Source organism: Vombatus ursinus, unplaced genomic scaffold (assembly GCF_900497805.2).
Source record: "Vombatus ursinus unplaced genomic scaffold, bare-nosed wombat genome assembly UNPS02009205.1, whole genome shotgun sequence".
Classification (NCBI taxonomy): domain Eukaryota; kingdom Metazoa; phylum Chordata; class Mammalia; order Diprotodontia; family Vombatidae; genus Vombatus; species Vombatus ursinus.
In genome coordinates this window covers 15361036-15385337 of record NW_020948983.1, presented here as the reverse complement: position 1 = coordinate 15385337, position 24302 = coordinate 15361036, and the positions used below count along the sequence as shown (strand labels likewise).

The 24302-nt window shown below is 39.8% G+C and overlaps 1 protein-coding gene across 1 annotated transcript in view; it reads left to right on the top strand.

Annotated features, from left to right (window-relative positions):
• The window catches only part of SORCS3 (sortilin related VPS10 domain containing receptor 3), a 682653-nt gene that overhangs the window by 431243 nt on the left and 227108 nt on the right, over positions 1 to 24302 (top strand). The window contains exon 5 of the mRNA XM_027851811.1: positions 13865 to 13938. Coding sequence (XP_027707612.1) covers positions 13865 to 13938 — 74 coding nt within the window. The remainder of the gene's footprint in view (positions 1 to 13864; positions 13939 to 24302) is intronic.

Here is a 24302-nt window from a genome sequence, read left to right as displayed (position 1 = left end):
TACTTCCCATGATCATGTAACTAATGAGAACACTCAACACATTCCTGATCAGAATGTGGCTCCCCTTCCCTCCCTTCCCCTTTTCCCTCCCTCCCTTCCTTCTCCTCCTCTTCCTTCTTCTCCTTCTCCTTCTACTTCTCCTCCTCCTCCTCTTCCCTCTCTCTATCTCTATCTCTGTGTCTCTCCCTCTCTGTCTGTCTCTGTCTCTGTCTCTCTCTCTCTGTCTCTCTGTCTCTGTCTCTCTCTCTTTTAAATGTATTGGGTGACTTCGCTAGCCTCATCCATGTACCTCTTCTTCTCTCTCTGTCCCTTTGCCCTGGCTCTCCTCTTCTCCATGCCTGGAATGCACTTTTACTCAATCTCTGCTTCTAAGGATCTTTTGTTTCCTCCAAAACTCTGCTGAAGTGATATCTTAAATATAAAGACTTTTCTAATCCTCCTAGAAGCTAGTATCTGTCCCACAACAAATTTACCATTTATTAATTTTGTCTCTGTCTTGTATATGATTATTTATGTGCATACTGCCACGTTATCACCCCCAACAAATTTAACTGGCTTAAGGGTAGAGACTATTACATTTTTTGTCTTTATATTCCCAGTGTTTAGCTCAATTCCTGGCACGTAGTAGACACTGAATAAATACTTGCTTATGGGTATGCACATGCATGTGTCCTATGGAGGTAGAAGCTATTTGGACAAAAATGTGTTTGGTGTTTGTCTGTAGGCAAAGGGAAGGCCTTGGGGACCAATTTCAATTTGAACTTGGACAGGCATTTACAGCCTCTCCTACCTCCCAAAGAGGATGGTGTTGTGTGCGGAGAGAGACACAAAGATTTCCCTGAACCTGGTCCTTGCCCTCACAGAGCTCAAAAAATCACAAGGGGCTATGTTGTATTCACAAATAAGACTCCTACAAAGTAATGTTTGCTAAGGACATCAGAAGCACAAACCAAATGCTCCAGGAGAGTCGAGGAGCAGAATTATTCTAGACAGAATCGATCAGGGAAAGCTTCTTATAGAAGGTAACATTTGAACTGGGGCTTAAAGGATTGGTGGACTTTCAGTAGGTATTAACATCAGGGTGGGGGTTGATCATCTTGAAATGACTATAATCTTCTCAGGAGGGGTCAGGTATGAAAAATATTACTCACCTCAAGTTAATAATAACCTACATTTTTATAGGGCTTTGTGGTTTGCGAAGCATTTTTTACACAACAGCCCTATGAGGCAGGTACTGCAAGTATTATCCCCTTTTAACACAAGGGGAAACTAAGGCTCTGCGGGTTTAAATGATTTGTGCATTCATGATCACATAGCTAAAGAGAAGTTGCATCAGGATTTGAACTTGGGTCTCCTGACTCCAGGTCCAGTAGCCACATGGCCTCTCAGTTGCTGGGTTTTCTTTTTTCTTTTCTTTTCTTTTCTTTTCTTTTTTTTTTTGAGGCTTCAGCTGAGTCTGAACTACATGGAAGGGGCTTAAAGGAAGTTAGAGTGGTTGATTGTCACTAGTGGGACCAGTTAATTAGAGTGGGGATTATCAGTAAATGATTGTGAATCAGCCTAGAACAAGCAACTTAATCTTTAGGAAACAGGGGCAGGGCCAGAAAGCCCAGGGCCAAAGACCAGGCCTGGAAGAATCTACTTTCTGGGTTGTTCATCTGCCTTGGGGTGGATTTTAGCTATTCACCACTCCAGCTGTTTTTCTTTTCTTTTCTTTTTTTGTTTTTTTTTTAATTTAAATTGTTTTAATTTTTAGTTTTCAACATTTACTTCCACAAGATTTTAAGTTCCAAATTTTCACTCCATCTTGCCCCTCCCCCCACCCCAAGATGGCATGCATTCTGAATACCCCTTCCCCTAGTCTGCTTTCCCTGCTATCTCTCCCCCCCCTTCTATTTTCCTGTAGGGCAGGATTGATTTCTGTACCCCATTTCCTGTATTTCTTATTTCCCAGTTGCATGTGAAAACATTTTTTTTTAACCATGTGTTTTAAACTTTGGGTTCCAAATTTTCTCCCTTCCTCCCTCCCTACCCACCCTCATTGAAAAGACAATCAACTCAATATTGGCTATATATGTGCAGTTATGCAAAACACTTCCATAGTAGACATGCTGTGAAAAACTAACTCTATTTCCCTGAATCCTATCCCCCCCATTTATTCTATTCTTTCTTTTGACCCCGTCCCTCCTCAGAAGCATTTGCTTCTGATTACCCCCTTTCCCAATCTGCCATCCTCTCTATCATCCCTCTATTCTCTTGTCCCCTTCCCCTCCTATTTTCCTGTAGGGTAAGACAGATTTCCATACCTAGTTGAGTGTGTATGTTATACTCTCCTTAAGTCAAATCCTATGAAAATAAGATTCACTCATTTCCTCTCACCTTCCCCCGGTTCCCCTCCACTGTAAGAGCCTTTTCTTTTCTTTTCTGTTTTTTTTTTATTGTGAGATAATTTACCCTGTTCTACCTTTCCCTTTCTCCTTCTCCTAGTATAATCCTCTCTCACTCCTTAATTTTATTCTCTAGATATGACCCCTTCATCTTCAACTCACCCTGTGCCCTCCATCTATCTATCTATCTATCTATCTATCTATCTATCTATCTATCTATCTATCTATCTATCTACCTATCTATCTATCCATCCATCCATCCATCCATCCATCCATCCATCTATCTATCTATATATATATACATACATACATATAATTTTTCCCTCCAACTACCCTAATACTGACAAAGGTCTCATGAGTTACAAATATCATCTTTCCATGCAGGAATGTAAACAGTTCAACCTTAATAAGTCTCTTATGATTTCTCTTTCCTGTTTACCTTAAAGTTCCACTTGAGTCTTGTATTAGAAAGTCAAATTTTTTATTCAGCTCTGGTCTTTTCATCAAGAATGCTTGAAAGTTCTCTATTTCACTGAATGACTATTTTTTCCCCTGAAGAATTATACTCAATTTTGCTGGGTAGGTGATTCTTGGTTGTAAACCTATCTCCTTTGCCCTCTGGAATATTATATTCCATGCGCCGCGGTCCCTTAACATAGAAGCAGCTAAATCTTGTGTTATCCTGATTGTGTTTCCACAATACTTGAATTGTTTCTCTCTGGCTGCTTGTAATATTTTCTCCTTGACCTGGGAGTTCTGGAATTTGGCTACAATATTCCTAGGAGTTTTCCTTTGGGGATCTCTTTCAGGAGGAGATCAGTGGATTCTTTCAATTTCTATTTTTCCCTCTGGTTCTAAAATATCAGGACAGTTTTCCTGGATAATTTCTTGAAAGATGATGTCTAGGCTCTTTTTTTGATCATGGCTTTCAGATAGTTCAATAATTTTTAAATTCTCTCTCCTGGTTCTATTTTCCAGGTCAGTTGTTTTTCCAATGAGATATTTCACATTGTTTTCTAATTTTTCATTCTTTTGGATTTGTTTTACAGTATCTTGATTTCTCCTAAAGCCACTGGCTTCCAATTGCTCTATTCTAATTTTTAAGGAAGTATTTTCTTCAGTAATCTTTTGGACTTCCTTTTCCATTTGTCCAATGTTGCTCTTTAGGACATTTTTTTCTTCATTGTCTTTTTGGACCTCTTTTGCCATTTGGGTTAGGCTATTTTTGAAGGTGTTATTTTCTTCACTATTTCTTTTTGGGTCTCCTTTAGCAAGCTATTGCCTAGTTTTTCATGATTTTCTTGTATCATTCTCATTTCTCTTCCCAGTTTTTCCTCTACTTCTCTTACTTGCTTCTCAAAATCCCTTTTGAGCTCTCCCAAGGCCTGGGACTGATTCACATTTTTCTTGGAGGCTTTGGATGTAGGAGCTTTGGCTTTGTTGTCTTCTTCTGGTTGTATGTTTTGATCTTCTTTATCACCAAAGTAAGATAATATAGTCTGACTCTTTTTACGCTGCTTGCTCATGATCCCAGCAAATTACTTGAGTTTTAAACTCTTTGTTAAGTTAAGAGTCTGTTTCCAATGTGGAGAATGTACTGTCCCAAGCTTTGGGGGTTTGTACAGCTGTTTTCAGAGATACTTCTAGGGACCTGAAAAGTGTCAGTTCTTCCAAGCTGCTATGATAAGGGGCGAGGTGTTTCCTCTCCACCTCCACAACAAGCTCCACCACGCCAGCACTCCTCCTCACCCCAGGACCACCCCTCAGAACTGTGACCCAGATCCAAGCACAGGCAAAGCAAGAGATTCCTGCCTCAGCCCTGGCAAAGAGATCCCTGCAATCCCCCTCTAATCAGACACTCGATTTCCCTTCAGTCTGTGGGCTGGAAGCTCAGGAGGCAGCTGCTGCCCTTGGGGTGGCTGAGATCTAGCTTCTTCTCTCACCACAGTAACAGACTTTTCCCACTGACCTTCTAAGTTGTTTTAGGCGTTCAGGGGTTGAGAAGTCTGGAAACTGCCGCAGCTGCCCGCGTTTCAGTCCTCTGAGGTCTGCTCTAGGTTCGCTGTGGCCTGCACGCCCATGCCAAACTACGCTCCTCTCCCAGCCTGGCGTGATATACCTTTCTGATCAGCTATCCAGGTAGTCTTTGGCTGGAAATTTGTTTTACTCTGTTTTTTTGTGGGTTCTACTGCTTTAGAATTTGTTTAGAATCATTTTTTGTAGGTATTTGGAGGGGTTTGGGGGAGAGCTCTAGCAAGTCACTGCTTTCCCTCCACCATCTTGGCTCTGCCCCTCCAGCTGTTTTTCCATCAGTGGAACCCAGCTTCATATTCTTTCAAACGTGGACTGGATTAAAGGATCCAGTTGCTCAGATTTTATCCTTAGCTCTTGAGATACCAGAAGTTCTGCCTTTCTAGAAAGATGTGATTAGGAAATTAATAACTTAATCAGTGAGGAAAAACACATGTACTCCTTCATTTTCCAGCCATTCAGATGATTCATTTAGGTAAGTGTATGTGTATTGCCTCTGAGTGAGTGCCTATTAGGAGATGTGAGCTTCAGGCGTGCAGTAGAAGATTTGAAAGAGATGAGTGGGCTGACATTATACTTTGTTCTTCTGTCCAGGAGAGTCGTACCTTCCCGGGCATCATCCAGAGAGATAATTATGTGTATAGACTCCCTGTCTATGCACAGCTGGGGAAATGAGCTGTGTTCTCAGTTCCCAGCCTGAGACACATATCTAAGAAGGCACAATTTCTTTGACTGATGCATCGTGATGTTTTGGTCAGAGTCTATGGATGATTGATATAAAGGCCTCATGAGCTAATGGATTGGTTGTCTAGGGTGTGATATTCACAGTATCTGTGATGTGCCATGTGAAGAATTGGGGTCTTATGCTCCCCATGTTGCCCTGTTCAATTTCAGTTTCCCCTGTCATAAAACTGGGACATTCATACTTTGTCCATTAACTCATTTAACAAGTACTTATAGAGCACTAGAGGGCTGGGTTAAATGCTCCAGGGTTATCAAGATAATCCAGAGTCCCTGCCCTCAAGGATCTTAGAGCCTAGCTGCAGAGGCCAGACTAGCTTTCATGAAAATTAAATAACAGTATCATGCACAATGCTTTTTTTAATGACCCTCAAGCCTCTTCTTGAAGCTACAGCCTGCAGCAATCATTGCTCTTCTGGTGGTGCTATATGGCTGTGAATCATGAATTATCCCATTTTCTCAAGAATTGAAGTTACAGGTTACCCAAAGGACAAAGGAGAGGCACATGGGGGAAAGGGTGTAAATGAGCCATAGCCTATTGGTAACAAAGAACTATAGAATGGGAGAGGTAAAAGATGAATCATCAAACAGATATACCAGCTGGAAATGGAAGTGGTCATGTCATTCAGGAGGGCATGAGATAATCAGTGGATCACCCATATGTTCCATTTATACTCACAGTTAAGTTGAAATGGCTAAAAGAAGGCTGCCAGCCTCCAGGATGGGCCTTTTGTGCAGGTTATAGACAGCAGTCACACAGGATAAGAAGAGTAATAGCTTGTATTTCCATAGCTCTTTAAGGCTTGCCAAGCCCTTTATATGTATTTGGGTACCTCAAAACCACACTATGAAGTAATTTATCATTACTGTCTCTCTCGTATAGCTGGGGAAACTGAGGTTGAGAGAAGCTAAGTGATTTAGATCATTGGAGGGAATAGGATCTATTGAAGTATCTTTGTGAGCTTATCAAGTGCAAGATGCATAGGATAGTCCGCAAATGGCAATAAACCCGTTTGATAGAGGCACTGAAGCCAGTTTCAGATAGACTACCAGACTTGGTATCACCTCCACCCAGGCTGTGAGCATGACTTGTGGACCCCATGGTGTTGGCCAGTCTATTGAAGCAGAAACAATTGAGGCAAAAAAAAAAAAAGCCAAACCAAATCTCTAGCCTTGCTTTCTCTATGATGTATATGGACATCATTCCATTTATTTACCTCCTCCTAGCTCATCCCTCAACTCTCAGCTTAAAGATTTCTAACACAGTGTGAAAACTGCCCCCACCCCAATAAGCATTAAAGTGGCTACAACATAACTTTATATCATCTCTGCCTCCTCCTCCATTCTCCGCCACCCTTTTGAAATCACAATTTTTAGTTCACAAGCATTTATTTGCTCTCCCTATCCCTCAAAACAACAAGAACAACAACACCACCCTTGTAGTGGACAACGCATAGTCATGTAAAACAAATTCTCACTTTGGCCCAGTCCAAAACTTTGTGACTCATTTTGCATACTTCTTTGTCAGGAGGTGAGCATTATTTTTTATTGGGGGCCCTCTGGAATCATAGTTGGTCCTTGTACTGATCAGCAATCTTAAGTATTTCAAAGTTCGTCTTCTTTTTTTTAAATGTTGTTATGTATAAATTGTTCTCTTCTGCTCACTTCATCATTGTTTACAACATTATTTCATAACTGTCTTTCCAGGTTTCTCCAGGGATTGAATCCTGGTTATCTAGGATTAAGGAGGACTAGTTTGATAAAAGAAGGAGAAAGCAGTTTTGGAAAAGGGATTTTAATTAAAAAGAATGATAGCTACTGCTAAGAAATAAAAGGAGGTTAGAAGAAAGTGAATAATTCTCCTCTCTTTATCAAGTCAGTCCTCCCTAATTCTAGGTAAGCAGGAATCAATCTCTGCTATGTTGTCACATTCTTTACCAAGGAAAGTAATGAAAGAATAGGCTACACAAATTCTCTTAAGTCACTAAGTGTATTTTTGAACTTTGCAAACTTGAATCTGAGCTGGTTCTTGTCTAGGTATACCTGGCTCATCACCCCAGCCCTCGAGCCAATTTAATTCCTTGGCCTCCATCATACAGAATCATACATTCACTAAGTGTTACTGACTTATAGTGGATAAAGGGCTCACTAAGGTTGTGTAGTCAATGAAGGCTTTGTGAAAGATGGAGGATTGAGCTGGGCCTAGAATAGAGAGGAGTAGGAAGGGCATTCTTCAAGTGGGGGCTGGGGTGTGAATAGCAATGATATGAAACATTGTACAGAGTAGAGGAGGTACCAGGAGTGCTGGGGCAATAATGGAAAATTTTACATAGTAGAATAAGGAGATTGGTCCTGTAATTATTGGTGCTGCTGGGGTTGGAGGCTTGATAGGGGGAAAAGGGTAAAGTTCGTTGCAGAAATGTTTAGAGGCTTCATTAATACATCTTGATGTTTAGAAAATGAACACCAACCTATGATTTATGATTTTTATGCTGGTGTTTGGGGATGAATAGGCAAACGTATGCCAAAAGCACGTGTCAATGGACCTGGTTATATAAGACAACAGAAAGAGCTTTCTTGTTTTAGGCTCTGTTTCCAGATCAAGAACCCATGCTTGCTTTTTTTTTTTTTCCCAAGCTTCTTATGGCTGCCAGTTACTATTCTCCAGGGACTTTGAATAGTCCTGCTGGTCTGAAAGAAGCAGGAGACTCAGCTCTGTCCTGTTTTTCCACTTACTTACAAGAGAGGTGGTGTGATGTCAAAGCCCCGAATACAAATCCCAACTCTTATCATGGAAAAATCACTTAACCTTTCATCCTCAATTCCCTGATCTATAAAGCATGGGGGAATGAATGAATAAAGTATTTATGGTGTGCTAGGTGCAAAGCCCTGTGCTAAGTTCTAGAGATACAAATTGGAAAGTCAGAAAATCCCTAGTCTCAAGGAGCTTACATTCTAATGAGGGAGACAATGCACATGGGAGGTTTCAGCTGCAAGTCAGATAGAAAGGTCCTGTAGTCACTAGGATATAGCAGTAAAGCAGATGGGAATGTCTCTTCTTTAATGTCATTTCCATAAAATCGTACCAGTCCATGATATTGAAGTATTTCAAACTACCAAGGATGTTGGTGGCAAGAACATTCTTTTCTCCTGGGTCTTCAGTAGCAGTGGCTGTATCACCTGCAGAAGCAGTGGCCAGGCTGCATCTCCCCAGGGGTTGCTACCCAGGATGATGACTGAGGGGACTGAGCTGGAAGCATTGGCTCATGGGTTCAAGGTCCTGGACTGTCTCCATCAGAGTCTGAAGAGAAATGATAGTCAAAATAATTGTGTTTTGACTTGCAGGGCATGTGCTATCTCCTCTTCAGGGAGCTTTGCAGCCTCAGTTAGGCTGGCTTGCCTGCCCTGTGAGTAGCAGTGAGTGGGCAGTGGGTAGGATGGCTGGTCCCCTCTGCACAGGAGTTGCTTTCCTGGATGATGGCTTTGGAGCTAGGTTGGAAATATAATTAGTGGTCTGGAGAAGGAGTGGGGCACTGCTCCTGAACTTATCTGCCTATTGGTGACAGTTGGCCAACAATTATTTCTGGTGGATGAGGAAGGTGGGGTCCTTCCCCACAATGATTTCTCCCCTTAACTATGGCTTTGAGGTCATGGCTGAAAGCAGGTCTAATGCTTGATATTACTTATAACACTTAACTCATAGGGTCATTGTAAGACTCAAGTAATATCTCTAAAGAGCTTTGTAGACCTTAAAAACTAAATGAGTGTTATTGTTATTATGATTATTATGTGAGCTGGGATAAGTTACTTGAGTTTTTAGACCTCAGTTTCTCCATATATAGCATGACAGGGTTGTATTAGATGACATCTAGGTCCTTTGAAACTCTAAGATTCTCTTGTATGGTCTTTTCTCCAAATCTAGTGACCTTTTCTCAGTCTTCATTATCCTCAACCTCTCTGCAGCCTTTGACCTTGTTGATCATCATCTTCTTGATTACCTCTTCTCTCTATATTTTGGGGCACCCCTATCTCCTCGTCCTCCCACCACCTATCTGACCATTCCTTCTCAGTCTCCTTTGCTAGATCTTCATCCAGGTCATGCTCTCTAACTACGGGAGTCCCATAAGATTCTGTCCTGGGCCCTCTTTTCTCTCTCTATACTAGTTCTTTTGGTGATCTCATCAGCTTCCATGGATTCCATTACCATCTCTATACTGATCATTCTTACATCTAACTATCCTGCCCTAACCTCTCTACCTACCTGCCAATTTGCATCTTCAACTGCCTTTCAGACATCTCAACCTGGATATCCAGTAGATATCTCAAACTCAACAGGTCCAAAACTGAACTAAGCTCTCTTCTTCCTAACTTCCTTATTACCATCTGGGGAAATGGCATCTTCTCAGTCCTTCAGGCTTGCAACCTAAATGTCATTCTTCATTCTACTATCTCTCATCCCTCCACTCCCCACCCTCCGCAACCTTACTTCATATGCAATCTGTTGCCACGGTCTACCAATTTCACCTTTGCAATATCTCTTGAGTAAGCCCCCTTCTCTTCTTTGACGTTGTCACTACTCTGATGTGAGTCTTCATCACCTCATGCCTGGATCACTGCAATAGCCTGCTAGTGGGTCTGCCTGAGTCAGGTATTCACTCATTCCAATCCATCCTCATTCAGCCACTAAAGTGATTTAAAGTGACCTAAAGCACAGGTCCTATCAAATCACCCCCTTACTCAATAAATTCCGGTGGATCCCTCTCTCCTCCAGAATTAAATACAAAATGCTCTGCTTGGCATTCAGAGCCCTACATAACCTTTCATTGTTGTTGTTGTTGTTCAGTAATTTCCAACTCTTTGTGACTCCATGTGGAGTTTTCTTGGCAAAGATATTAGAGTGGTTTGTCATTTCCTTCTCCAGCTCATTCTTACATCTGAGGAAACTGAGACAACAGTGTTAAGTTACTTGCCCAGGGATTTGCAGCTAGTAAGTGTCTGAGTCTAGATTTGAATTGAAGTCTTCCTGACTTCAGGCTGAGTACTCTTATCTACTTTTCCATCTAGCTGTCCTTAACCCCCTTCTATCTTTCTGGTCTTCTTATGTCTTACTCCCTATCATAAACTCTTCAATCCATTTACCTTGTATCTTTGCTGTTCCACAAACAAGACACACTGTCTCTTGGCTCTGGGCATTGTTTCTTTCTGTCCCCCAAGCTCTACCTTCTCATCTCAGCCTGTTGCCTTCCCTATCTTCCTTTAAGTCCCAACTAAATCCCATCTTCTATAGGAAGCCTTTTTCAACCTCTCTTAATTCTAGTCCCTTTCCTCTCTTAATTATTTCCTATTTATCCTGTAGGTAGCTTGTTTATACATATTTACTTGCTTGTTGCCTCTCTCATTAGATTGTGAGCTCTTTGAGGGCAAAGACTAAACTTTTGCCTCTTTTTGTATCCTTAGCACTTACCATAGTGACTGGCACATAACAGATGCTTAATCAAAAATTTTTTTTCAGACTGGTCGATTATATGATCAGATGTTTGTTATACATGTAGATCAACAGTTCCCATGACGTTTTACCTTGGCCGTGAACACAAGCTGAAACATTTGATCTTGCAAAAACTTTTCAGTTGAAAGGTACTGAGATGCTGTCCATCCTAGAAGAAAATTAGTTAGACCCCAGTAGTTTGCTTTGATTCTATAGACTGTGTAACTAACTATGTAACTACCCCCCCCAAGCCTTCTGATAAATTTGCTCTTTCTGTTTATCCTAGTCAGGCTGTAGGCAAGGAATTCAATTTAATCTCTATGCCAGCAGTCAAACATAGGATCTGATATAGAAAGGTGAATGGAGGTAGTGGAAATCCAAAAGCAGATAGTCTCTGGGTTTTTTTTATTGATAGGCATATTCTCTCTGAGAGTGATGAGAGTGCAGAAAAGGGAATGAAAGGAGAAATACATCTTTTCAGGGAATCAAGTACAACCACATCTTGTGTGTACATATACAAGTCACAGATATCTCCTTTGAAAGGAAAGGCAGGAACACTAGTAGAGGCAGATGCCAAGGAGGCAGAAATGAGAGTAGCATCCTTGGAGGTTGGGGGTTCTCATTGTCTGTCTCTCCTTTGCTCTGGTTTCTCTGACAAATGAAGAGGCGATTAGATCAAGGATTCATTTGCACAATGACATTGATGCTCTGGCTAGTACAGTTAGGATCTGAGTAGACAGAATGATCTAAATCAATAAGGTATAGAGAAATCAGGTGCATGTTCCTTAATGAGAGTGATTGGGAAACTGATATGAATTAATCAAGGTCATCCAACTTGAATGCTTAGAACAAGGATGGGGAACTTGCGGCCTCAAGGTCACATGTGGCCTTCTAGGTCCTTGTGTGCAGCCTTTTCACTGAGTCCAAGTTTTACAGAACAAATCCTTTTATTAAGGGAATTTGTACCGTGAAGTTTGGATTCAGTCAAAGGGCTGTGCTTGAGGACCTACCTAGAAGGCCACATGTAGCCTTGAAGCTGCAGGTTCCCCATCCCTGGCTTAGACAAACCCAAGAATCACAGGGAATGAGATCTACCCATGTAAATTATGATGCTATTGGTCCTATGATTAGAAGAGAAGAACTGCTTTCGGTTGTTTGTTAGCCTTTATAAAAGGAAATGATGATGACTGAGAGAAACATATGTCTCATGGTTGGAAAAGATCTCAAAGGACATCAATTCCAAACTTTATTGAATGACAGTCCCTTCTAAACTATACTTAACGAGAATCATTCAGCTTTGTTTTAAAGACTTTTAATGGTGGGTGGTAACCCTTCACCTCTCAAGGGAACCTATTTCACTTTTGGATATCTCTAAATATCAGAAAATTTTTACACTTTTATCAGCATTAAATCTTCTTGCAACTTTCACCTATTACTCCTACTTTTGCTCCCTGGAGCCAAGCAGGACATGTCTAATCCTTGTTCCATATGACACCTTTAAATACTTAAAGGCAGTTATTATGCCTTTAGGAAGTCTTCTGCAGTCTAAACATGCCTGATTTCTTTAATCCTCATATCATGTAATATTGAGGCCTTTCATTGTCCTCATTACTTTCCTTTGAACACTTTCCACCTGATCAATATCCTTCCTAAAATTGGTGACCACAACAAAATATAGTACTTCAGATAATTTTCTTGAGTAAAATAGAGTACAGTAAAACCTGCCCCAACCTTTTCTCTTTAGGATGCTTAAATTTATTTATTTTTAACATTCATTTTTAAAATTTTGAGTTCCAAATTTTCTCCCTACTCCTCCCCCACCCACTGAGAAGCAAGCAATATGTTATCAATTACATATGTGAAGTCATGCAAAACATATTTCCATAGTAGCCATGTTGCAAAAACAACAATGAAAAGCAAGGAACATAAAGAAAGTGAAAAATGTATGCTTCAATCTGCAGTCAGAATTCATCAATTTTCTCTCTCTCTGGAGATGGATAGCATTTTTCATCATGGGTCCTTTGGAATTGTCTTGGATCATTGTCTTGATCAGATTGCTAAGTCTTTTACACTTGACCATCTTTACAATATTGCCATTACTATGAACAATATTCTCCTGGTTCTGCTTAGTTCACTTTTCCTCAGTTGAGATAAGTCTTCCCAGGTAAAAACTGTCTCTCTTAATGCATCCTAAGATCACATTAGTTTTTATTTGTCATATTTCCCATTTGACTCATACTGAGTCTGCATTCCATTGAAGGTTCCAGTTTTTCCCCCAAAAGCTATTTTCTAACCATGCCTTCCTCATCTCATTGTTGTGAGCTGATTTATTTTCAAGTCAAATGTATAATTTTACATTGATCTTTATTAAATTTCATCTTATTAGATTCAGCTCATCCTAACTTGTTATGATTTTGGATCCTTGCTATGAAATGAAAGATGCTAGACAGTTTGCCTAACTAGAGACATTTATAGGAAGAAGAGGGAACTGTGGTCTAGCATAGCCAGGGAAGGCTTCCTAGAACTAGTGATATTTAAAGTAGGTCTTCACGAATAGAGAATAAACAATAAGAATCTCTTGACTATTATTAATTGAGCCTAGATAGAGTCAATGTTTCTGGTTATAGTTAAAAAGACATAACTCTGCTAGAGGGACTCCTACTGAAGAATGCACCGGCAGGCATCAATGGACAATCGACAATGCACTCTCTTGACTTGAAGACTGATGTGGTGTACTGAAAATAGCACCGTTCTTAGTGATAGAAAACCTGGGTTTGCACCCTAATTTTGAGACTTACTGGCTGTGTAACCCTAGGGAATCTGATCTTAGCAACATGGTGCCACTTAACTTCTCATATGTTTGGCTTCCCCCTCTATGAAATGGGAATAATGATTCTTGTACTTATCTATCTTGTAGGATTTTTGTTGGGAAAGTTGTTTGAAAACATTGAAACTATAGATTGAAGTGAAATAACCATCAATTAACAGATGCTTTTCAAATGCCTACTATGTGCAAGGTCCTTTGGTAGACATCTGGTCTTAAATTTGGTTTATCTAGATATATTGGGAATGGTGGTGATTCTAGGTGAAAACTATTTGTTTTTATAAACAGTACCTTGATGTTCTAGCATAAGTATTTCCACAGCAATGCAGCCAGTTTTGTTGTGACCCCTCGATACTCATTGTTTCCTTATCCCCCACCTCATTTTGTGTTTTGCAGCTCTATAGCTCTCTGGATTTTGGGAGAAGATGGCAACTGATGCATGAACACATTACGCCCAACAGGTTTTACTGGTAAGTTCTTAGTCTCACTGATATTCATTCATTCACTTAAATATTTATTGAGCACCTGTTCTATGCAAAGGGCTGTTCTGGTGTTTGGGGTGGAGATAACACAAAGATGAGGAAGTTAGTATTTATAACCTATATGAAGTGATCACATATATACATAGATAGGCTCAATATTATTGGTTCTATTCTGCCACTCACCCTTAACATGCACTTTGAAATACCTTAGATCACTATTCATTTCCTTATTGTTTAAAAAACTATCTCAGCAGAATTCTTAGGATTAAAGATTTAAAATTGGAAGGGACCTTATGGGTAGGTCGTTAAGTTTAATCCTCTCATTTTTCCAAGGTCAAATAGGTTAAGTGACTTGTCTAAAATCACCTAAGTTTTAAGTGGCCAAGATGTGATTATGATCCAGGTTTTTTTAATCCAAATTCAGTATTCTTTCCACCATACTGTTTGGCTCATTCTGATTGCTAGCCAAATTAATAGGCAATAAGAAGCAACAACTTTGTAGAGCACTGGAGTCTAGTGAGGGTGGGAAGGCATGGAGGAAGGTAAGAGCTAATGCTATACTTATCCTTCTGGGTAGATGGTCTCTAGTAGGATTAAGTTGCAATGGAAAGAACATTAGACTGGATTTAAAATCAAAAGACTTGAATTCTAGTCCCAACTCTGATTAGTTAGCTTGAAACTTGGGTAAATTATTTCATCTTTCTGTACCTCAGTTTTCTTTTTTTGTAAAATGAGAGAATTTCACAAGATAATCCCTTCCAGCTGTAATACTTTGTCATCCATTGTATGCAGTGTTATGCCTTGCATTCAAGAGATAGTTAATGGTTGATGGCCAAATGGATTTTTCAATACCTTGTAGCTTGGAACCCTGATAAAGTCAGCCAGAGATGCTTCCTATGTGGAACAACAATTCTTCAGCCTGCCTACCTCACTCACAAATTATTTTTTGAACCATAATAGATTGACTCAGCCTCTGGGATTATATTTGAAATGAGGAATTAATGACCAATCAGAGTTTCCTGTACCTATATGCTCAGTTTGGGAGGGGGAAGCAGGAAGAATAATGGATATCAAGCCCCACTCCCTTCTTTTTCCCAAAGCTGGAGTATTTCTAGGCTTTGTGAGTCAAACCCACTTCTCCCATTTGTGAAAAGTAGGAGTCTTTAACAAGCTGTGAGGAAAAGGAAATACTCTATGTATGATTTGTCAACCTTTGGAGTTTTGTCTAAAAAGAGACAGCGAAATTAGGTCAATCCTCCGAATTTGGTCTAAGAAGAGAGAAATAAGAATAGGTCAATCTCCATAGTTTTCATTAAAAAGAGACAAATGAAATTAAGTATTATGTGCTATTTATTTGTTCCCTTTAAGCTAGTGAAAACATATGTATGGGAGTCAGAATAATCTGACTCAAAGAAGGGCCAGTTGAAAGAGACTTTTATCTATAGAGTAAGGCAGTGCCCCCTCCTTTTACCCCCGACTCAGGATATGTTTGTCAGCCAAAATTATGGTTCCCATGAAGCAAGAAAGTACACCTGCCTTCAGGATATCTATCCTTTTGTTAGCCAAGGAAAATGTCATAACAGGATAGTGTCCATAAAATAACAAAGTAAGGGAAGTGCCAGTTAATCAAGATAGTGTCCAGTTCAAGGTGCGGAGTCCTTATCAGTCATAACAGAAGAATGCTCCTGGTTAGCTTCATCTAACCTTATAGTTGCTGACACCGAAAGGGGCATTTTGGGTTCATTCAGAAAGCATGGAAGGCATTATAGTATGTTAACTCAGAGTGGGCCAGGTTTTTTTTTTTTTTTTTTTTTTTTTGTCTTTTCAGGTGATAGGGTGGCTCAAGCTGGTTTACAAATTCTACAGTGCTTTGTCTAGGTGGCTTTCATCAGCTGTCCACCTGAAATGGGCCAGTTTCTCCAAGGTCCGATGCTCAGGGCTTCTGAATGAAAACTATCTCTTATTCAGACTATTAAGAAATTGAGGTGGTCAGTCATCCGGGGGAGCTAAGTAGATGAAGAAAAGCAGCACAGTAGACTGAATAAGCTTTGTCATCAATTCTGAAAGAAATTAAATTAAATGGACTAGGGACTGCATTTTCCCTTTTTTGATGAGAACAGAGGGAAAAAAAGGTGTTCTGACCCAGGGGTTTTATCCCCTTCCTTTGTGAAGAGAAAAGAATAAATTCCCAAATTCTGCCTATCCCTGTTAATTGTACCCCAGATCCCCTTACTCTGCACTTTCTTCTTACCTGCCCCCATGGGGGAAAATAAAAGTTAGTACCCATGATCACTTGCCAAGTAATGGCTGAAAGCCTCGGTTTGCAATTACTGCTCATCCTTTTCTGGTGCATAATTGCCTCAATTATTTCTTTTTGTGTCATAGGAGGCATGAAGCAGCAAATCATTTCATAAGGCATGTTTCTTAATGACTAAAAACAAATGTGCCTCAATCTCCTATTTCCAATGTGGTAGAGTGACCAACAATGGGAGTGGGATGGAATAAGATGTGGGTATGCTCTAAATTTTGAAGAGGCACAGTAGTGGACAAGAAGAGAGGGGATATCTATCTATCTATATCTATCTATCTATCCTACTTATGAAGAACAGCTTCAGAAGATGTGTCTTCTTTGGGAGACGTGGGGTGGAGATGATGGCTGAGGGTTAGGAAAGTATCTGATAATAATAATACTAATGATTTGATTTGATTTGATTTTTAAGCAATTGGGGTTAAGTGACTTGCCCAGGGTCACACAGCTAGTAAGTGTCAAGTGTTTGGTCTGAGGCCGGATTTGAACTCAAGTCCTCCTGGCTTCAGGGCAGGTGCTCTATCCACTGCGCCACCTAGCTGCCCCTACAATGCTAATGATAATGATGATAATAATACCTTACATTTGTACAGCCCTTTCTACTTTCCACAGCCCTTTTGCATCCATTATCTTGCTTCATCCTCATAGCTACCCTGTGAGTAAGGTAGGTCAGATATTATTATCCCCCATTATCCCTCTAAGTATGAAAACTCCTCTGAACCTGCCGTTTCCCACTACCCCCAAATTCCAGATGTACTACTTATGCTAAGACTAAACTTGTAGGAAGCTTTCTCTATGAACTGTCTTAGCCACCAATCTCCATCCTAAGAAGAGGAAGCTGTTGGCCAGATGTCCATATCAGATACCCTTTTCATGGGCAGCCCAATTCTTTCCTTCTCTCATATACATCCCAGTTCTTATCTGTTATTATCAGACTAATCACCATAACTACCTAACAAACCTTATTTATCATTCTCCTTCCCCTCTGGTTTCATTTGCAATACGTGGTGTAGAAAATAGACAAAAATGAAATTAGTTCCCAAACTCTTTCCTTTTATCTTTCATCTTCCCTTTGTAGGAAGTTCTGTTTCACAAAATTATATTCTTTGGTAAATCTAGTAAATGGCACACAATTTTCAACCCTTCCTTTGAGATAAGTTTCATAGTCCAGTGGGCCTTAGAGTGGAAAGCTTTTTTTTCCTCTCCTCTGTGGGGATCCTTATTTTTGTTCATAGATTTTCTTCTATAGCCTCTTTCCACCTATAGAGTTTACCCTTGTTGGAAGGCTTGAGGAATATTATCAGAACTGTACTCTAACTCATTCCCTATCTCACTCCCACAGAAGCTATTGCAAATCTTTTCCCTCCTCAAATCTTTCCTTCTTGCCAAATCTTGCCATTCCTAGTTTTACAACATCTCTCACAGCTGACCTCTATTCTCCACTCACACATTTACCACCTCAATTCAGGCCTGCATGACATCCCCAAGCCTCCTACACCTTCTACTCACCCCTCTCTCTCTCAACCAGTCTTCCCTTTTAGTTTACTGAAAAGAAGGCCATTTGATGTGGGCTATTTCCCTCTCATTCTCTTCAAAACTCTCCTCCTTTCCCCTAGTCTCTGACAAACTCCTTCTCTTTGCCAAGGTCAACACTTTTATACGTTCACTTGATCTCATCCTCTCTCATCTTTTACAGCAAATTGCCACCCCTTTAACTCAAATCCTTAATGTCTCTATCAGCTAGTTCTTTCTCATTGCTTTCAAATATGCCCATCTCCTCCATCCTTTAAAATAAATTCAAAAAAACTTCTCTAGACCCTACCATCCCCTGAAGATATTGTTCTGTATCTCTCCTCCCTTTTTCAGCCAAACCCTTCAAAAATTATATAGAATATAGAAATTCACCTCCTCTACTTCCTCTTCTTTCACTCATTCCTCAAGCCTTTGCAAACTGCTTTCTGACTTTATCCCTTAACTGAAAATGCTCTCTCCAGTGATCTCTTAATTACCCAATTTGATGGTCTTTTCCCAGTCCTATTCCTCCTTGACCTTGTATTTGATGGGATTGACCAGCCTGTTCTCCTGAATACTCTCTTGTCTCTACATTTTCATGATATCTCTCTCTCCTGATTTGCCTCCTACTTTTCAGACCTCTCGATCAATCTCCTTTCTTGTCTCAACATGCAAATCATTCCCCCATAACTGCAGATGCTCCTGAAAAGATTCTGTTAAAGGCTCTTTACTCTTCTCCTTCCATGTTCTCTTTCTTAGTAAATTCATCAGATCTTTAGGGTTTAACCATTATCTCTATGTGGATGAATCCCAGTTCCATATATCCAGTCCAAGACTCTCCCCTGAGCTTCAGTCCTACATTACCAATTGCCTGTTAGACACTTCAAATTGGATATCCTAGAAATATATTCAACTTAACATGTCTAAAACTAAACTCCTTTTCTTTCTGCCTCAACTCTTTCCTCTTCCAAATGTCCCTGTTTCTGACAGAGCTACCACCATCTTTTCAATCTCTAGGTTAGTATTCTCAGCATCATGTTGTATGTGTCACTTTCCATCACCTCACATGTCTACTCAGTTGCCAAATCTTACTGTTTCTATTGTCATATCTCTCTTATCTGACCTTAATTCTTACTTGGTCTTCCTGTCTTATGTCTTACCACTCCTGTCCATCTTACACATTGATGAAAAAGTAATTCTCTTTAAGCTCAGATCTGATCATGGGACTTCCTTATTCAATCAGTTCCAGTTGTTTTCTATTGCCTTTAGGATAAAACAAACTCCTTTATTTGGTTTTTAAAGCCTTACATAATTTTTTCTCAATCTATCTTTCTTTCCTCAGTTGCTATTATCTCTCTACCAGCCTCTACACACTCAAACCCACATCAACCTGTGCCCACATGCCCTCTTCTCTTTTACATATTTCCAGTCCAGCCTATGCTCTCCCATCTTTTACAGCTAATTGTAAATGCTTTGACTCAAATCTTCAGCCTTGCTTTATCAACTAGTTCTTTCCCTACTGCTTTCAAATATGCCCAAGTCTCCCCCATCCTTAAAAAAATCATTTTATATTGATGTTCCAAATTAAATTGTGCTTAACTACTATATATGTATATATAATAGTAATATATAAGTATCTTATTAACTTTATATTTACATATGTACATACACAATTATATATATGCATATGTGTGCATATATGTACATAAGTATGTGTTTACATATATAGATATATGTGTGATCCTTCAGTTTCCTTTTATGTATTATCTCCTCTCATTATAATGTAAGCTTTCTGCTTCAAGGAACTATCTTTGTTAGTTGTCTTTGTATTCCTAATGCATAGAGTGCCTGTCACATAGTAAGTGCTTAAAAATGCATGTTGACTTGACTTAACTTCAGATGGGAGAAATATTGTAGAAATTATGGGAAGGCAGACTCTAGCTTGGCAGAGGGAAGACGTTTAAAAAAAATCAAACATTCCCAACATCGGAATGGGCTACCCCACTAAATAGAGAACCCCCTTGTAACTACAAATTCCACCTTCATTAATTTCAATGGCTTACAAATTCACAGCTGGAAGAGACCTCAAGGGCCATGTAGTTTAATCACATAATTTTATGGATGAGGAAAATGTAGCTAAGGGAGGTAAAGTGAGGCTGTTTGGCCTCATCTGATATCTCATCGGACTTTGATTTTCTGACCTGACCCATATTCTCACAGCACAGATGATAACTGCCAGCTAGACACCAGGAGGAGGCCAAAGATAGAGCAGGAATAATAGTGGGTAGCACAGTTTTGGGAAGAGGTAGCTCTCAGAATAGGTGACTTTTAAGGTGGCAGGTATGATTAGTTGTGACATGTGGTAGAGCGGCTTGTGGAATGAATAACTTGTTTGGTGAGGAAATAAAGCCAACCTGTATTAGTTATGAATGTCTTATGACCTGGATATGAGTACTGATGGCCTTTTAGTGATTGCCACTTCCCTTTCTAGACGATAACATATAAACCGATTGATTCTTTAGAGGAGGCGGAGGTACATAGAATAGCATGGTTTAATTGGATGGATCATATTCTCTAGTCTTATGTTTGTCTAATCATCCTCTGAGGGCTTCTCCTACTTTGGCATTCTGTTATTTAACCTCAATTAGTCTCACTTTCCTCATCGGCAAAAGGGAGATCATAATTTATCCTTCCTCCTCTGAAGGGCTGTGGTGAGAAGTCCACTTTGTAAGATTTAAGACTCTATATAAATGGTAGATACCATCATAACCATCATCATCTTCATTGTCATCACCATTCTAAGCTCATCACTGCCAACAAATAGCTTTATTCCCTGCAGCAAGTCCCTAAATCTCTCTAGTCTCTTTAGGTTGGCTCAGTGGAGAGAGTGCTAGACTTGGAGTCAGTAAGAACTGAGTTCAAATCCATCATCATACACTTACTAGCTGTGTGTGACCCTGATTTCTCTCCACCTGTAAAATAGGGATAATAGTAGAATCTACCTCCTAGATTTTTGAGGGTCAAATGAGAAAATTTGCAAAGTGCTTTGTAAACTTCAAAGTGTTACATAAATCCTACTTATTATTAGAGGATTTACTTTTTGCTGTTTCTATAAATAAAAGGGTTAGATGAAATGGTCTCTGAAACCTATTTTTGTGCTTGCATTCTAGAATGCTACCAAACAGGATGTCCCTCCTTTCCCTTTCTCCTGCAAGGAGTCATTTTCATTTCTCAATTCTGGTGCATAGGTATTTGAATGATTGCACACATGGAAATCAGACAGAACCAATCAGCTATTCTCTTAGACGTTCTCTTTTCGACTTTCTCCTCTTGATCTTCCATGAATTATTTGAATGCAATGTCTTTTAAAATGACTGTAAACATGTAGTGTGGTGTATGGGGGGGTGGGAAGGGAAGCTACGTCTGCCCGTGGAAGACTCCAAGTCAGGATTCCTTTACTAATTCTTGTCTCCAAATATGATCACACCTGCCTTTTGATGTAGTGAAGGTTGTGCTTCGGAAATAGTTTCCTTTTATTCATCCAGGGTTATCTTCTTGATCCCTGGAGATGATACAATTCCTTAATAACTATATGCAGAGTCATCCATACAGTATTAACATATGAGAGAGAGAGAGAGAGAGAGAGAAACTGGCTCGACACTGCTTTCTGGAAAATCAAGATCTTTTCAAACACAGTTAACATTACTGGCTGAATTTTCCAAAGCTGCTTCCAAATTTGCATTTACAATTTTGCAAACACAGTCATTTGCGATCTCAAGTAATGGAATTTAGGCATCAACCTGATATGTGGGACCAACTTGAGAGGCTCTTTGAAAAGCAAGGTGCACCACAAATAATATTTAATTTAGCTTTCCTTTACATTTTTAAAGTGGTGCAGCAATTTAAAAATACATTACATTCAAAGTAATCCATGTGAGGTCAAGAGGGGAGGTTTGGAAGCACAGCTTGGAAGCAGAAAGGGACTCTCGATGGGTTTCTGGTGCAGCAAGACAGTTGACATCCTTGCTTTGGAAGAAATGTCTTAATATTGTGAGCAACGCACACTGTCCAGAGGCTAAATTGGGGGCTCAGCAGGGAGAAAGCATCTGGTTTGGAGAATGGAGAAGAGCTGGGCCCAAACAAAAATTACATTTAGGCAATATGAAATTGGGGAGGACAATGTAGGTTTGCTGGCATAACTCAGGCACAGCACCAGTCAGGAAAACATGAGAAATATTTGACTGAAAATAATTGACTTTGAATTGAAAGTGAGATTAGAAACATTTAAGTCCACTCCCTCCTTGAAAGGTAGAGACTAAGGCTGGGAAAAGTTTGCGTGAATTGTACAGGATTTCACCAGAGGTGTCTGAGGCAGGATTCACACTCAGGTCTCCCTGACTCTAAGTCTATCACTCTCTCCACTGTGCCTCTTAGACTTGGATTCCCAAGGAATAGATATAAATTTCAAGGATGAAACAGGAACATAAAAAGTGAGACACAGGTATACCTGGATATTTCCAGTGTGACGTTGGATGGTAGAGGCAGCATCTAACTCCAAGGTATAAGTTGAGATTCCCTTTCTCTCTGGGCATTTGGGTATTAGATCAATCATGGAGTCTGAAGCTTTATTCCATGAATGGTTATGAAGGGGAAATGAGAAATCTTTATTCTGCTCAGAGGCAGTGGAATTCCAATGATAATAAACTCTTCAAGACAGCAAATTAGATTGTTCTCATACAGGGTGAGTGAGATTTGAACTATTTTATTGTAGTGTGAGGTCTGAGGTTGGAAACCCCCCCAGAACATAATATAACTTGTGTGGTTTTTTGAGTATTCTGGAGTGAGGACTGCTTATTCAGCACTTGCATGTTGGATGGAAAGAACAAGTTGAGGAAGGGGCAGGAGGACAAGAAATTGAAACTTGTCGGTATTGGTCTCAGCTTCCTTAGAACCCTGGAATGGGGACTGCGAGGGTAGGTGGCTGAGTTAGGAAGGGGGAGAGAAATATTCAAGTACATTGAAGGGCACTTTAGGGAGCCATTACAGACCATTGGAAAGAGTACTGATGACCTCTAAATTCATTTAGAACCAGGAAGGTCAGTGATGTAACAATGATCCTTGAGGCCTCTAAGTTTTTCCATATCTACAAAAGGCTTGATTCTTTCCAAAACAGATACAAATTCTCCTGGAACATCCAGATGCTTGGGCTTCAAGAAAAAAAAACAGTAGACATGTGTTAAATCATAGGATTATATCTCTAGAAATGGAAGGGACCATAGAGGTCACTTCAATCTAACTCCCTCCCTTTACAGATGAGGAAACTGAGGCCCAAAGAGATTAAGAGCTGGCTGAACATCACACAGATAATTAAATATCAGAGGTGGGATTTGCAAACCCTGGTTCTCCATGTCTCTATTTTATTGCACTTCCTTTCCTAATGTTCACATTCACAGTGTAGGCAGAAGTGTAGCAACCCAGGATTTTGCCAAAGTGTCTGAATTAATTGGTTGGTACAGGCACTGTCCTGAGGACATATGTTTGTTGGGAAACCAAGTGTCTCATTTCCAGTGGAAATAAAAAAGAAAATCTGGCTATTCCCAGATGCCTTAAGAATGAGATTCCCATGGTCTGGATCATGGGAAGTGAGCTTTGACAGGGAGAACAAGCTGGAAGAAACAGATACTGTTGTTAGTGTCTTTGTTGCGAAAAGTCATCTGGACCCCTTTGGAGAGAAAGCATCCAATAATGTCAGGATAGGAGTGTTTTAGCTCTGTGTTTGCTAATTAGTGATTTGTTCTAAACCTTCCCCCTTCTGGTTTGGCATTCTTTACCTAACAATGTATATTTTTCATTTCAAAATAGGGGATTCCCTTAGACAGTTTCCCTTTCTTTTCTGCTCTGGCAAAATAGTGCTTTTAAAAGATAAGTGTGTGTGTGTGTGTGTGTGTGTGTGTGTGTGAGAGAGACAGAGAGAGACAGCAAACAGAGACAGGAAAGTGATCAAAGAGAGAGAAATCAACAGAGAGCAGACAGAGGGAGTGCATGTATATATCTGTGTCTAGTAAAGAACTCCTACTTTCCTCTGATACCAGCTGCTTATAGTCAGATATACAGATGCTAATTCAGTTGATCATCTGTACTTCTCTTTAGCCCTCTTTTCAGGATCCTATTTGCAGTACTAGACCTTCTTGCCCATTTTCAAGGTTGATCCATGGAGAATTAGATTGAACCATGTATTTATTATGATCATTGTGTAAATGTTTTGCCTAATTCTGCTTCTTTTACTCTGTATCAAGTCATATAGCTCTTCCCAAATTTCTCTGAATTCTTTATATTCATAATTTCCTATAGTACTTATCCTTATACCACATATTGTTCAACAGTTCTCCAATTGATAGGTACTTTCTTTGTTTCCAGTTCTTTGCTGTAGCAAAAAGTACTGTTATATTTTTGTACATGTGATGTACACCTTCCCTCTGTCTTTGACTTCTTTGGGATATATGCCTACTAGTAGTATTACTGGGTCAAAGGG